Genomic DNA, 13510 nt, shown 5'->3' with positions numbered 1-13510 from the left:
TTCTGCAGTTACGGTATGGTCTGAAGCCTGTAGGTTCCCTTGCTCACTGGATTGCATTTTGGGAGTCATCAAAAGTCCCCCGAAAGTGGCAGTGGAGCTCTGGGTCCACATTCAAAGGCGAGGAAAGAAAGGAACTGATGTCAGCACGCAGAGGTGTCACTAAAATGCAGTTCCTTTCCATGACTTCTGGGGTGAAACGAAGCCTAAAAGGATTCACACAGCTCCACCCAGTGGCATGCAAAGGCACTACTATGAAAAGTTTCCACCTTGACGCCATTCGGTATATGTGCGATTTATAAATATGCTTTCTTTTCCTTCCTTACAATCTGGTGCATAGGGTTTTTCAAAAGTTCAGAAATCTGCTGTTAGATGTATCCATCAGAATAGAGGGTCTTTAATATAGCTGGTGGCTAATATAACTGATGGTAATACCCATCTGATACTCTTTACAAGAATATTAGCATTACGACTGAGTACAAGGATACATCAATTGACACTAAAAAGGGTTTTTTCCACAGAGACTCAGTGGCTTGACGAAGATGAACAATCTACCCCTCGTGATTCACCTGGTAGATGCAGTCAAGACCTTCAAATTGGGGTTGTGTAATGCAACCACGATTTCCCCAACCTCGCATGCCTAAACAATGCAGTCTGACTAACGACCGAATCTTACCCGCGCATTTCTTTACCACACATGCCTTTACCACATATTTTTGTGGTAATGGCATGTATGGTAAAGGGACATGCATGGCTAAGGTCGCCACCCCCCTCCCCACTGCCCTCAGGTACAAACTCGCCCCTATCTCCCTCCCATCCTGAGGTGCAAATACCCCTACCCCCTCCCAAACCCCACGCTGGGCCCTTACCATGCCCTGATGCCTAAAACCCTGTCCCTTAACCTGACCCAGCCCAGCCCTACAAACTGTCCCACCCTCCCCTATGCCTTAAAAACGACCCCACCTACCCATTCCCCTCCCCTACCCTGAGGCCTAATACCCTAACCCCTAATTAAAAAAACTACCCCAACACTCTCCCACCCTAAAAACTACCCCAACCCCTCCAGCCCTGAAAACTACCCCTGACCCCCCCAGCCCTGAAAACTACCCCTGATCCCCCAGCGCTGAAAGCTAGCCCCACCCCTTAAAACTAGCCCCAAACCCCCTACAGGCCTGAACACTACCCCCAACCCAGAAGACTTGCCCCGAACCTCCCAGCCCAGAAAACTACCCCCGACCCACCCCCAGCCCAGAAAACTACCCCGACCCAACCCCAAGCCCACAAAACTACCTTCGACCCCCCAGCCCACAAAAGTACCCTGACCCACCTCCCCCAGCCCCACTTACCTCACCGTGGATCTCTCCCTGCTTCCGTCCAATGCAGCCCACACAAGATTCCCGACCTACCCCCTCAGCCCACAAAACATCCCGACCTACCCCCTCAGCCCACAAAACATCCCGACCTATCCCCCAGCCCACAAAACAACCACGACTTCACCAGCCCACAAAAGTACCCCGACCCAGCCCCACTTACCTCACCTCTCCCTGCTTTCTGCTTCCATCAGTCTGTTCCGCAGCTTGACCACGCATATGCGTTAACCAAGCATATGCGTGGTTAAGGCTTGCAGAGTCGGAACACTTGTGGTTTAGACCGTAGTGTTACAACTGTTTCCCACAAATTTGTTCATTGGACTTACCTATGGAAGGTTGTGGACAAATCTGGCTTTTCCCCGGATTTATCAGCACCGTTATGGAATGTTATGCTGACCCGATGTAGATTTAGTTAACCAGAATTCATCTCGTGCATAGAAACTAAACAAGGTATAAGACAAGGGTGTCTGTTATCGCTCTTGCTCATTACTACATGCATAGAACAATTAGCTGCAAAAATATAAGCAACTAAGGTTCTTACCACAAGAACTTCAAGAATGCCAAGCACCTCTGAATGGGATATGGAAAGATGCCTTGCCTTGATGGAGCAAGAGTGTATAACGAACAATCAATATTCTATTCGTGAAACATAAGCAAAACAGGAACATTCTAATATTCAAAGCAGTGCCCATGGTTCGCTGCACATTGCCAAGATTTATTTTCTTTTTACTAGGGACAACCAAACCTTTTAAATCCATACTTCACACAGTGATTTCAATAAACCACTCAGTTTGGGGAAAACACATTTCTGAGGATACCTGCCCTAAATAAGACTACAGCATAAAAATAAATAATTGACGTACATGTAAAATGGTCCTATTTTGCCACTACCGGGTTCTGGCAACTTGTACAAACTACTTGGCCTTCAATCTCCTGGTTCATGATGTCACAAGAATGCCTAAATAGGCAGTGCTGATTTTGCATATTTCTATCATTTTATGTTATCAACTTCAAGTTGGTGCTATTACCATAAGCAAGTGAAGGAACTGGGTGAGAACTACTAGCGATCAACTCTGAAAATAAAATATGCTGGAATGCAAATTAAAGACACAGGGAGTCTCTATGCACTAGGCCAACTGTGTGCTTGCATTTGTTTGGGGTGCGGGAGGATGGGTATTAGGAAAGATTCATAGCTTCACATTTTGATTTATTTATATTGTGATTGGTGCGCCTTTCATTTGGTGAACAGCACCCTGTGTAACTTGTTATTGACATGGTGTTGTGACTGCCAAGTCATTTTACTTCACTGAACATGTTTTTCATGCATTCTGTATCTCAGCATAAACAGAAGAAAGGAAAGTGAAGTTGGGTATGTTTTGGAGCTAATATCAGAAGAGTTTGCACTGCAAACCTGGTCAATGTCTCCCAGATGTCCGTGAATGTCTTGAGAGAAATCCCGTAGCACTGTCACTGGGCTCTTGAAGAGGACATGCAGACTGAACATCAGACTCATTATACCTTTACAGAAATGGATATCCTCTAAAGGAAGACAAACACATATAGATTTCTAGTTAGCATTACATAGGTAACGGCACAGTACTCTCAACGCTTGCACTTGACTTACAAACTGTTTCAGAAAAGCTTTACACAACGCTCTGACACTGTTGATGCACAGGCATTTCCACGACATGTAGACATAAAAAAGGTGACTTTGAAGATAATTCATCATAAAATTATGTAGAAAAGATTAATTTTGATCTGTTCTTCACCTTTTTGAGGTTCAAGATGTATGTTATGAACCTGAGTTCCTCTCAGTCATGTAAAAACTAAATTTAAATATCCATAGTAAAGTGTTGGTGTTTATGAGCCATGAATGACCGAAATCATGTGTCACAGGGTGAACATGGTCTCAACGTATTTGAAATCCACAATCAATCATCATTGTGAGGACTCAACACTGCAAGAGATTGCCAATCCAGTGTTCATGTATTTAAAATATCACATCCAGTGGAGGAACCTGTTAAGATTCCTGAATTGTTTCAATGACTACCCCCTTTTACAAAATACGTTTGTAATTTACTTACTTGTGGGTCAATAGTTGATACAAGATGTGATGTTAGGTCTTTTTAGGCTTCAGTAGCCCTAAAAACTCCATACTAACTGAGTCATTTAATGATATATTGGGGAAAACAATCGGCATTGGCCCAACACCTCACCTAACTCTGTAATGGAATTGATTTATTCCAATGATTTTAAGACTTTCAAACATATGAAAAAAGTATGAGGCTGAATTAGGGGGTTCCCTATATTCTGATGAGTTAATTCGGACTGAGAACAAATGCAAGAAATCTATTGTCCTACTCCCTCAAAGCACTCCCATTTTTCATGTGTCCAGATATGGGCGTAGAAAGGGTTGTGGGCAAAGGTAGATTTCACCCATTACTATTCTGAAGGCGCTTATGCTTCTGGCCTCCACGATGTTATTGTCTCAGATCATTTTCACAAAATCAGTTGGCTCAGTAACATCAAGCAGTCATTAATTTCTATTGGCTTGGGGGGGAATTATGGGAGAATCCACAGTGGGAGGTTATCCCTTCCAAGGAAACCCTGAAAAACTCTACTGAGCAAATATCTTGGTAGATGAATTCCACAATGTAGCCAGTTCCACCTAGGCTGGCGAGTTCCTTATTTTATATTCGTCCTGTGTTCATGAGAAGTATTGGGACATTATTACATCACCATTGGATAGAAAGCTGTATTTCCAGTTTAGACTGAATGCTCTATCAGTAAAATATTTTATTTTTAAATGTGTGGCATCAGAATTTATGGTTTGCCCCATGTGTGAGGCTTCTAGGGAAACTGTCTCCCATGTCCTCTTTGTATGTCTTGCCTATGTGCGCTCTACATAACTGGCTGTCAACTCCTTGTAGGCAGCTGGGTACACGTAGTCATGTTGCCGCACTGCGCATATTAAAAACTGACTGTCAACCATTATATGCTTGTGCATTGGCTAAATATGTGGGTGCTATGTGGCAAGTTCGGCGCAAGGCCTCCTCCCTACACTTGAGAACGGCTGCTTCTTGAAAATAAATAATTCAAATTTTGTACTTTATTCTTGATACCGATTGAGGCCAGCCGTCTAGATACGGTTGGCGATTTATTGTATGATCCTTTGGGGGTTTAGATTGGTTTGGGATGTGATTTTGCAAATATTTAAGTCAATTGGTTTCAACTATTTATTATAGTTTATTGCTAAATTGACCTTTTTTTAATCAATTATTTCATTGTATGCTTTTTTTTATTGTGGTACAAACCTTTATGGCTTGGATAGCCGAAATAAAGTAATTTTGACTTTAAAAAGATTTATTTTGCAGACACAGAATTTAATTTTAATTACTTACTCTCCCAATATTTTAACTGAAGGAAATGAATTAATGTCACTACAGTTTGCTACCATAAGTAAGCATTTTTAACATTGCCCATTTCTCAAACATGTTCAAAGTAGAGTAGAGTTTTGTGAAGGTCACATCTGATTTGAAGTCATGCTGCTTTTGGATCATGGAATCATTCTGATATTTGCTTGGAATCGCTGATGGTAAAAAGAAGGCTGATCACATGACTGACTTTTATTAGCAACTGTATGTACCTTGATTGTTGTGTGATATTACTTTGGAAAGGGCTGCCAAGGAGGCTATTTGGTCGATAGAGTGGCATAGGAAGGTTTCTATTTCTAGGCAACATTAACAGTATAATATTTTCTTCTGCTCAGCAAATAAATGAAATCGGTGTATTTTAGCTACCCCAGTAGCTTTTGCAAATCAAAAGCACATCAATTAAATCAAACTGATTAACCCCAAATAGAAAAAGAAACATCATTTTGATCATTCAACACGTTTGAGCAATGTGATGTGAGAAAATTGGATTAAGTCAAGGGCCTCCAGAGCGTGACATAATCCTGAGTTTTTCATTGGAATCATAGAAACTAAGAAGTCGGTGTTACACTTAAAATCTGCATACCCGCATTATTTTGAGACTTCACTCTGAGGTGAAGCCTATTAATATATGGCAATAAATGGGCGATCTAGAGTGCAGACACCTTTCATAAATGGCAGTAAGTGGGCTATTTAGTGTGTAGATACTACGGATATGTGTCATGTTTTTGCTTACGAAATCACTGTATTTGTTTTGTATTCTTTAAGGAAAAGCACAGTTGCTCGTTAGGCAAGGAGGTCAAGCATTCACAAAGAGCGAAATTGATGACTTACAAGCTAGTATAAACTATTTTTCACACACATTTAATTGCATACCCGTTTGCATAAGTAAATAGTCTCTTAAGTGCCACAAATCAAGTGCAATAAATAGGTTTCAATCTTGCTGTGAATAAATCTTGCTCACCAAGATTGCTTTCCTTGCAAATCTTGACTGTCCATGACAGCATTTGTGTAAACTAAAATAGAAAAAGACAAAATCCGCGCGTAAGCAGCTTAAAAGAAACTGTTTTTAGCACAACAACAAAAGCAATTGTATGTTTGCCCGTGTAAGAACATAAGGTACAACCTCCGAAAGGATAGCTGCTGTACCCTTTAGGTAAAAGAAAAGTCTGGATTAAACTACGACAGAAGTACCTTATATGATACCAATGCTTACCTTCAATCTAAGTAAACGTGACAATTTCCCTATGCTTACAAAACCAAGTGCTATCACTCTCACTCTGCTATTATACCTCACTTCTGAATGCCACTATTAAGATCCTCTATAGCGTAGTGGCTAAGATTGAAATCTTGATCAAGGTGATTAAACCTGATGAAACAGGATTCCTATCCTAAAGAGAGACCGCAGACCACATAGAAGGTGTTCAGCATCTAATCGGGTACTTAGAAAGAGGAAAACATAAGAATTCTGCCTGCACTCAATTCAATATATTAGGTCTGCTCTTGGTTTGGAAAGGATTTTTACCTGATGGGCACTAGCTTTGCCCCAGAGTCAATTTGTGATTGTATTTGGAAATAGGGTGGTGTCAGAGAAATTTACAAGACCACTAAAATTGTGGTTTCTTTATCCCCAGTAGAGTTAGCTTGGATCCATGAGCTGTTGATGAACCCCACAATGTATCACTTTAAGAGGAGGGAAAGATTCATTTTATGCTTTCATGTGCAATTCAATTAAGAAGACATAATACTACTACCACCTCCTCACAGAATGAGAACAAGTTTGTTGACCCCAACAATTGGGAGTAGGTTCTTTAAAAACACCAAGAAGTCTTGAACCCTAGTAACATATTGGCATTCAAATTAGAAATACTAAGAAACAGAATATAGAATATTAGTTCATGCATCTCCTTCTGATATATTATAATTAATACATATATTACATTAAAAAAAACTTCTTGTAAAGGAAGCGGAAAAACAGTCATACGTAAAAAGACAGGGGGAAGAGTCTGTATCTTTTCTTTATTTGCGGAGCTTATGTAGCATCAACATGTTGACTTCAGCGCCAGCAAACCATTTCAGAGACACCCATCATATCACATGGCTGTCAAGTCAAACCATAGGGTTGATAACAATCTAGCTAGGATGAATCAAAGTCTTAATTTTTAACCTCATTTATGTTCTTGCTGGAGGGCACCAACCAATTGAAGAGCGAAGGCTGGAAATATATTCTAAACAATCTCAAGAATGCTTACGAGTCAAATAAGGATTACATTATAAAAAAATATCTGTCTGCAGAAACTGAAACAGCACCTCAAATGGTTGTGCTGGCATTAAAATGTAGGTGTCTCAGTCAGTCAGTCAAGATATGCTTTATTCGAATTTCATTCATAAAAGCAAAATACAATTACATTGACAATTACATACAATGGATTAAAATACAATTAAATTACAATCAAGACAACAGATACAAAGCATACTTTTACAAATTATTGACTTAATTATTTCCTGTATAAGACATACTGTACTATTAGCGGTAGATAGTCTTTTAAAAGGATAAAATGATTAGATGAAATGGATTAAAAACCAAGGTCTAAAAATTTTGAATGCAGAAGAAAGAAAAAGAAGTAGCATGGGAGAGAATAGTCGAAGGACTAGCAGTCTCTTCCAGAACAAGAGAATAGTCAAATAACTAGCAATCTCTGTCTAATCATCCACGCCCATCCTAGATATTTAGCAGTGGCTACTGAGATCCAAGGCAAGGTGCTAGTGCATATGATACGCAGGGCCACGGTACCACTGCCTGTTCCCAGGTTTTTACACATTGGGGATAGCCAGGTACGCCGTGGGGTCGCGTAAAACCTGCAAACAAATAAAAAATGACCGATGGTTTCTTTACTGGTACCACAAGCAGGACATCTATCACAGGATCCCTCTGCCCACTTAGATGACAAAAATTTGAGGGGGAGAGCACCTGCTCTCAATTGGAAAAGGAGCTTCCTTTCTCTGGGCTTCGTTATGATGTCCCAGTATGGTTCTAGACAGGGATACATCTTGGCCACTAGGAACTCTCCGGTCATAGAGCCAGCACCCGGGTTGCTCCAACACCGATGGGCAACCATCTCCCAATAAATGGTCTTAAGAGTGCTTTTGGATGGAAAAATGGCTCTCGCCGGATCGTCCCAAAGTGTGCTCATACCAAGCTCAACCAAAGATGTCCTCAAAGATTTTAACCATCCTATTTTGTGGGACACATCGGATCGTATAATATCTAAGAAACCCTCAGCATAGTGGGAAAGCACAGGAGTCGTCCATAACCTACGCCAGTATAGGATCGGACGAAGTTGAATCAAATCTGAGACTGCTTTTCTACCCAGGTCATATTTAAGAGGCAACAGTGGGGTGCTTTTAGGAACACCTGTTATTGCCCTAAGAAATGTGTTCTCTGAGGATTGAAGAGCAGTAACCTTTTCAAAGCCCCAGAGCTCCGCACCGTAAGGAGCAGAGCCTAGAGCTTTTGCCTCGTAAACCTGTAAGGCAGGTTTTACAGGTTTGGTTAGTGATTTTCTGTGCTCTATGCAGATTGCACCAGCCAATTGCCTGTGTCTCAACGTAGCAATGTCAATATGATGCCGCCAGCTCTTCTTGCTAGATATGTGCATGCCCAGATATGTAAAGGTATTCACTACTTCTAGCGGACGGTCATTTAAAATGATTTTAGATTTAAAGCTACGGTGGGGATTAAAGGTCATAAGCTTTGTTTTGGCAGTATTAACCTCTAGACCATACTCCCCACAAAAACGGTCAAAAATAGACAAGGCAGACTGTAATCCACTTGGGGTTTTAGATAGGATGAGTGTGTCATCTGCAAACATTAAAATAGGGGTTTTAATCCCAGCTAAAAGGGGTGCGTCTACTTGTGCAGACGTCATGCGGGCGACAACATCATTAATATATAAGGTGAAAAGAACGGGAGCCATTGAACATCCCTGTCGGACTCCCCTCTCAACCGGGAAGTCCGAGGTTACCGAGCCCAATCCCCCCCACTGAATTCTAGCGTAGTTGGATTCGTGTAACCTCATTATTAAAGATAATAGGTCGCTAGGGAGACCCTGCTTCTTAAGAACTGACCATAACTTGGATCGAGGGACAAGGTCGAAAGCGGCCCGTAGGTCGACAAAGGCCGCATACAGGCTTCCTTTACCCAGCACAACCGTCTTCCATTGTAGCAACGGAAAACGGAAAACCTGATCCACCGTACTTGTAGATCGTCGAAAGCCAGCCTGAAATGGTGAAAGAGCATTAATCTCTTCCGCCCAATCCAGGAGCCTATTGACGATTACACGTCCCACAAACTTTTGAATGGTGTCTATAAGACTTATTGCCCTATAATTACCCGGCAAGGATCGATCACCTTTCTTAAAGACAGGAATGATTACTGCACCCTGCCAAGATTTTGGTACTGCTGCACCCAAAGCAATAGCATTAATAAGAAAGTGGATATACTGACTCCAGCGCTCTTTATCGTTTATAAATAGATCAGCTGGCACACCATCCAGACCGGGGGCACGCCCACGAGCAACCGTATTCAAGGCCAGCAAAATTTCGGCTATTCCAAAGAGGTTTGCTTTGGGGAGATCTACACTAGTTTCCTGGGCCAAATTATCATTATTAGGTGCAGCATACTGGTTTTTGAAGAATTTTATCCATTCTTCCTCAGGCACATTGTTATGATGGGGCTCGGGAAAACCCGATTTTCCCCACCTAACGATGTGCCAGAATAACCGGGAATCCCTGCTATCGCTAGCTGCCTTTAACTCGGACCAGTGCTGTTCGTCCCAAGCTTTTTTAGCCTTAGATATACAAATTTTATAGTTCTTTCTGGCAGCTTGGGTTAGCACAGATTGCCCCCCCTTAATAGCTTTTCTTAGGGCTATTTGTGCATCCCTACACTGCTCATTATACCACTTGGCAGGCTTAAAGGGTCTATTACCTTTGTTTTTCAGAGGTTTGAGGAAATACTTTTTAATTGTACAAAAGAGAGAATTATGTAACTCCTCAACCTTGTCTAAGCCAATGCCGAGAGCGGTGGACTGTTCTATAGCTAATATTGCTATATCGACCTGACCATTGATATCAACAATAGCCTGGTGATTAGTTGGGCACTAGCTTTGCCCCAGAGTCAATTTGTGATTGTATTTGGAAATAAGATGGTGTCAGAGAAATTTACAAGACCACTAAAATTGTGGTTTCTTTATCCCCAGTAGAGTTAGCTTGGATCCATGAGCTGTTGATGAACCCCACAATGTATCACTTTAAGAGGAGGGAAAGATTCATTTTATGCTTTCATGTGCAATTCAATTAAGAAGACACAATACTACTACCACCTCCTCACAGAATGAGAACAAGTTTGTTGACCCCAACAATTGGGAGTAGGTTCTTTAAAAAGACCAAGAAGTCTTCAACCCTAGTAACATATTGGCATTCAAATTAGAAATACTAAGAAACAGAATATAGAATATTAGTTCATGCATCTCCTTCTGATATATTATAATTAATACATATATTACATTAAAAAAAAACTTCTTGTAAAGGAAGCGGAAAAACAGTCATACGTAAAAAGACAGGGGGAAGAGTCTGTATCTTTTCTTTATTTGCGGAGCTTATGTAGCATCAACATGTTGACTTCAGCGCCAGCAAACCATTTCAGAGACACCCATCATATCACATGGCTGTCAAGTCAAACCATAGGGTTGATAACAATCTAGCTAGGATGAATCAAAGTCTTAATTTTTAACCTCATTTATGTTCTTGCTGGAGGGCACCAACCAATTGAAGAGCGAAGGCTGGAAATATATTCTAAACAATCTCAAGAATGCTTACGAGTCAAATAAGGATTACATTATAAAAAAATATCTGTCTGCAGAAACTGAAATAGCACCTCAAATGGTTGTGCTGGCATTAAAATGTAGGTGTCTCAGTCTTGCCTGTGGTCTGATTAACTATGGGCCTGATTTAGAGTTTGGCAGACTTCCCGCTGGACTGTCGCCATGGCGGTCCAGACCGCCAAGCAGTCGCATTTCCACCCGCCAGATTACAACAGTAATCCAGGGCTGGTGCTGCAGCAGTGTCACGGTGGCAGGAAAGTTTGGCTCATAGGAGAGTCTAAAAAGCAGATGGCTGCCGTGATAGCGCCTCCAGCACGTACATGCATCGTGTGGCATGCGCCATGTTACACAGGCTACACAGTCCACGCATGACCGTGCACTTTTGAGGGGGGACATCATGCGACTCCCCTGGCTCACTCCCACTCCTTAGGATACAGACTGTCTTAATGCAGAGCACGATCCAGCAGTAAATGGTACTTTGCTGTATGGGTTTGCCTTTTATCGCTCCAGTGAAGCCCACAAAGAGCTGATCGTCCATCCAGTGTTTTCATGTATGATCAATGTAAAAGCTTACAGCTCTGTTATGGTCCAGGCAATGGAGTCTCTACTTCTTAGAGGGGTGAGGCTGACATAGAACACTGGAAGTGTGGTTGGTTGGAACAGCATCATAACTTTTGAAAGGAAGGATGCTCACGTCCCAGAACCAGTTTGCCTGGGAAGGTGGTGCAGAATGGGTTGACACAGAGGCCTTGAGGCTCACTAGAGTGCACATTAAATATCTAAGGGACCAAGTCAAGGCCCCACTGTGGCATAAGAAAGGGGAGAAACAGATTTTGCAGGCCTTAAAAAAAAATCCATCGTAACAGGTGACTTCAATAATGAGGGCTGGTCCCCCAACCGTAAAAATGCCAACAGATCCAAGAGGTACCCTTTAACTGTGCTCAGAGCAATGCCTTGCCGGGGGAGGGACAAAACAACAACAAAACGTCAGAAACTTTGCATGGACAGGGTCTATCCACTGTACGCCACAAATTTCTCCCAACAACAGGCATATACAGTTTCTTTTTTTTCGAGGGATGCTTGGCTACCAAGATGAAATCAACCACTCCGGAGGGAGGTCAAAGGTGTTCAGCTGTCGCCGCTCAATCTCCAAGCATGAATGTGGAGATTGCGAACGCCTGGGTGCCAATTCTTGCCTCATTGCTACAACAGTAGATCCTCCCGGAGGTGCAATCTGATTGGAGGAAAGATGATTGTGCCCAGGAGCTCTGGATACTATACTCTCCATGCCCGATCCAGAGCCACCATGATGACTTGGGCCTGGTTGCTCCTGATCTTCTTCAGAACTCTGGGCAGGAGAGGTATTGGCAAGAAGGCATACAAGAGTCCCACCTTAGGCAGAACATAGACGACTTGTAAATTCCAACATGCAGAGCTGATGATGGTGCGCATTCTTGGCAGTGGCGAATAGTTGGAGCCAAGACTCTCCCACATTCGTGGAAAAGATCTTGCGGCAACTCCGGGTGGGACTGTCATGCTCCACTAAGTGTTGATGGCTGAATTTGACTATCCTAGCATTCGTGGGTCCTGTCAGATGGTTCAGCCATTTCCAGATGTTTATTGCAGTACCACATGGTGATGATGTTGTTTGCAAGCACCTGTACCAGCCTCTCCTTGATGGAGAGAAGGAAGGCTTACAATGTCAAGCGGATGGGCCCCTCCTCTCCAGAAGGTTCATATGGAGCCAGGACTTCGCTGAAGACCAGAGGATTCCGATATCCACTTCTCTCAGGTGGTCGCCGCCAACTCAGGAGTAATGCATCCATCAACACCATCAGATCGGAGATGGAAAGCCAGAGGGGTCACCACTGACCCAATCACTTTCCAGGGGCCACCACTGCAGGTCTTCTGTTGTTTCCTCCAAAATGTGCACGTGGTCGCAGAGGTTCCCTTGATATTGGGCCCACTGAGACAGATCCCAGGGTCCACATATGCCACCTGAAATGATTGACCAGCAGGATGCAGGAGACCATTAATCAGAGCAGCCTCAGAGTCAAACTCCCTGAAATCCGGGACAGAGGCGGAAATATCAGGATCATAGCCTGAATATCCTGGACTCTCCTTACTGGGGGTGGGGTGGGGGGGGGGGGGGGGGGGTAGGCACGAACTGTGCCCAGAATGACTCAGATGAAGATCATCTGAGAATGAGTCAGGCACACTGATAGTGAAAGGAGGTTCGCCGTCATCTGGGAGAACCTCCTTCAACAAACAGTCATCAAGGTAGGTGAAGACTGGAACCCCTAACCTAGTGTTGCTACCACGGCGATCACTTTTGTGAACACACAAGGGTCACAGGTGAGACCATAGGGGAGCACCACAAACTGAAAAAGTCCCTGTCCCACTGTAAACTGCAGGCCAGTGGGTCTGCAGGACAGGGATATGGAAGTAGGGGCCCAAGAGATCCACCATCCAGTCTTCAGGGTCAAGGGCAGACAATACCTGAGTCAGATTGAGCATTCCGAATTCGTACTTCCGGAAGCAGATGTTGAGAAGAACACGCTCACAAGCCAGGCGTGGAGAAAAATGGATCAATAGGTGCCGATAGCTCACACGAAGGAATCTGGGGTATCTAGGCCACAATTGTGAACTTGACCGGGTCACAACCGTCCTGTATAGCATGGGCTAGGGCAGGTCAGAGGACTTTCAAGACACCTGGGAGGACTTGAGCCACCAAATTTCAAAGAGCATGAGAATAGTCAGGAGAGCATGGCAATAGTCAGGAAAGCATTTGGGCTTGTCCGACTGGTAGATGTCTAAACCACTAAGC

At 43.0% G+C, this 13510-nt stretch overlaps 1 protein-coding gene across 3 annotated transcripts in view; it reads right to left on the bottom strand.

Moving 5' to 3' along the window:
- FANCI (FA complementation group I) overlaps positions 1–13510 on the bottom strand; it is a 556119-nt gene that overhangs the window by 220486 nt on the left and 322123 nt on the right. For all 3 annotated transcript variants that reach the window (XM_085644440.1, XM_085644438.1, XM_085644439.1), the window contains exons 28-29: positions 5763–5814; positions 2779–2906 (exon numbers count right to left, since the gene is read on the bottom strand). In XM_085644440.1, the coding sequence (XP_085500566.1) occupies positions 2779–2906; positions 5763–5814 (180 nt within the window). The remainder of the gene's footprint in view (positions 1–2778; positions 2907–5762; positions 5815–13510) is intronic.

The sequence above is a fragment of the Triturus cristatus genome, chromosome 3_1 (assembly GCF_964204655.1).
Source record: "Triturus cristatus chromosome 3_1, aTriCri1.1, whole genome shotgun sequence".
Classification (NCBI taxonomy): Eukaryota; Metazoa; Chordata; class Amphibia; order Caudata; family Salamandridae; genus Triturus; species Triturus cristatus.
The sequence above is the reverse complement of the archived record's forward strand: the minus strand, read 5'-3'. Positions and strand labels throughout refer to the sequence as shown.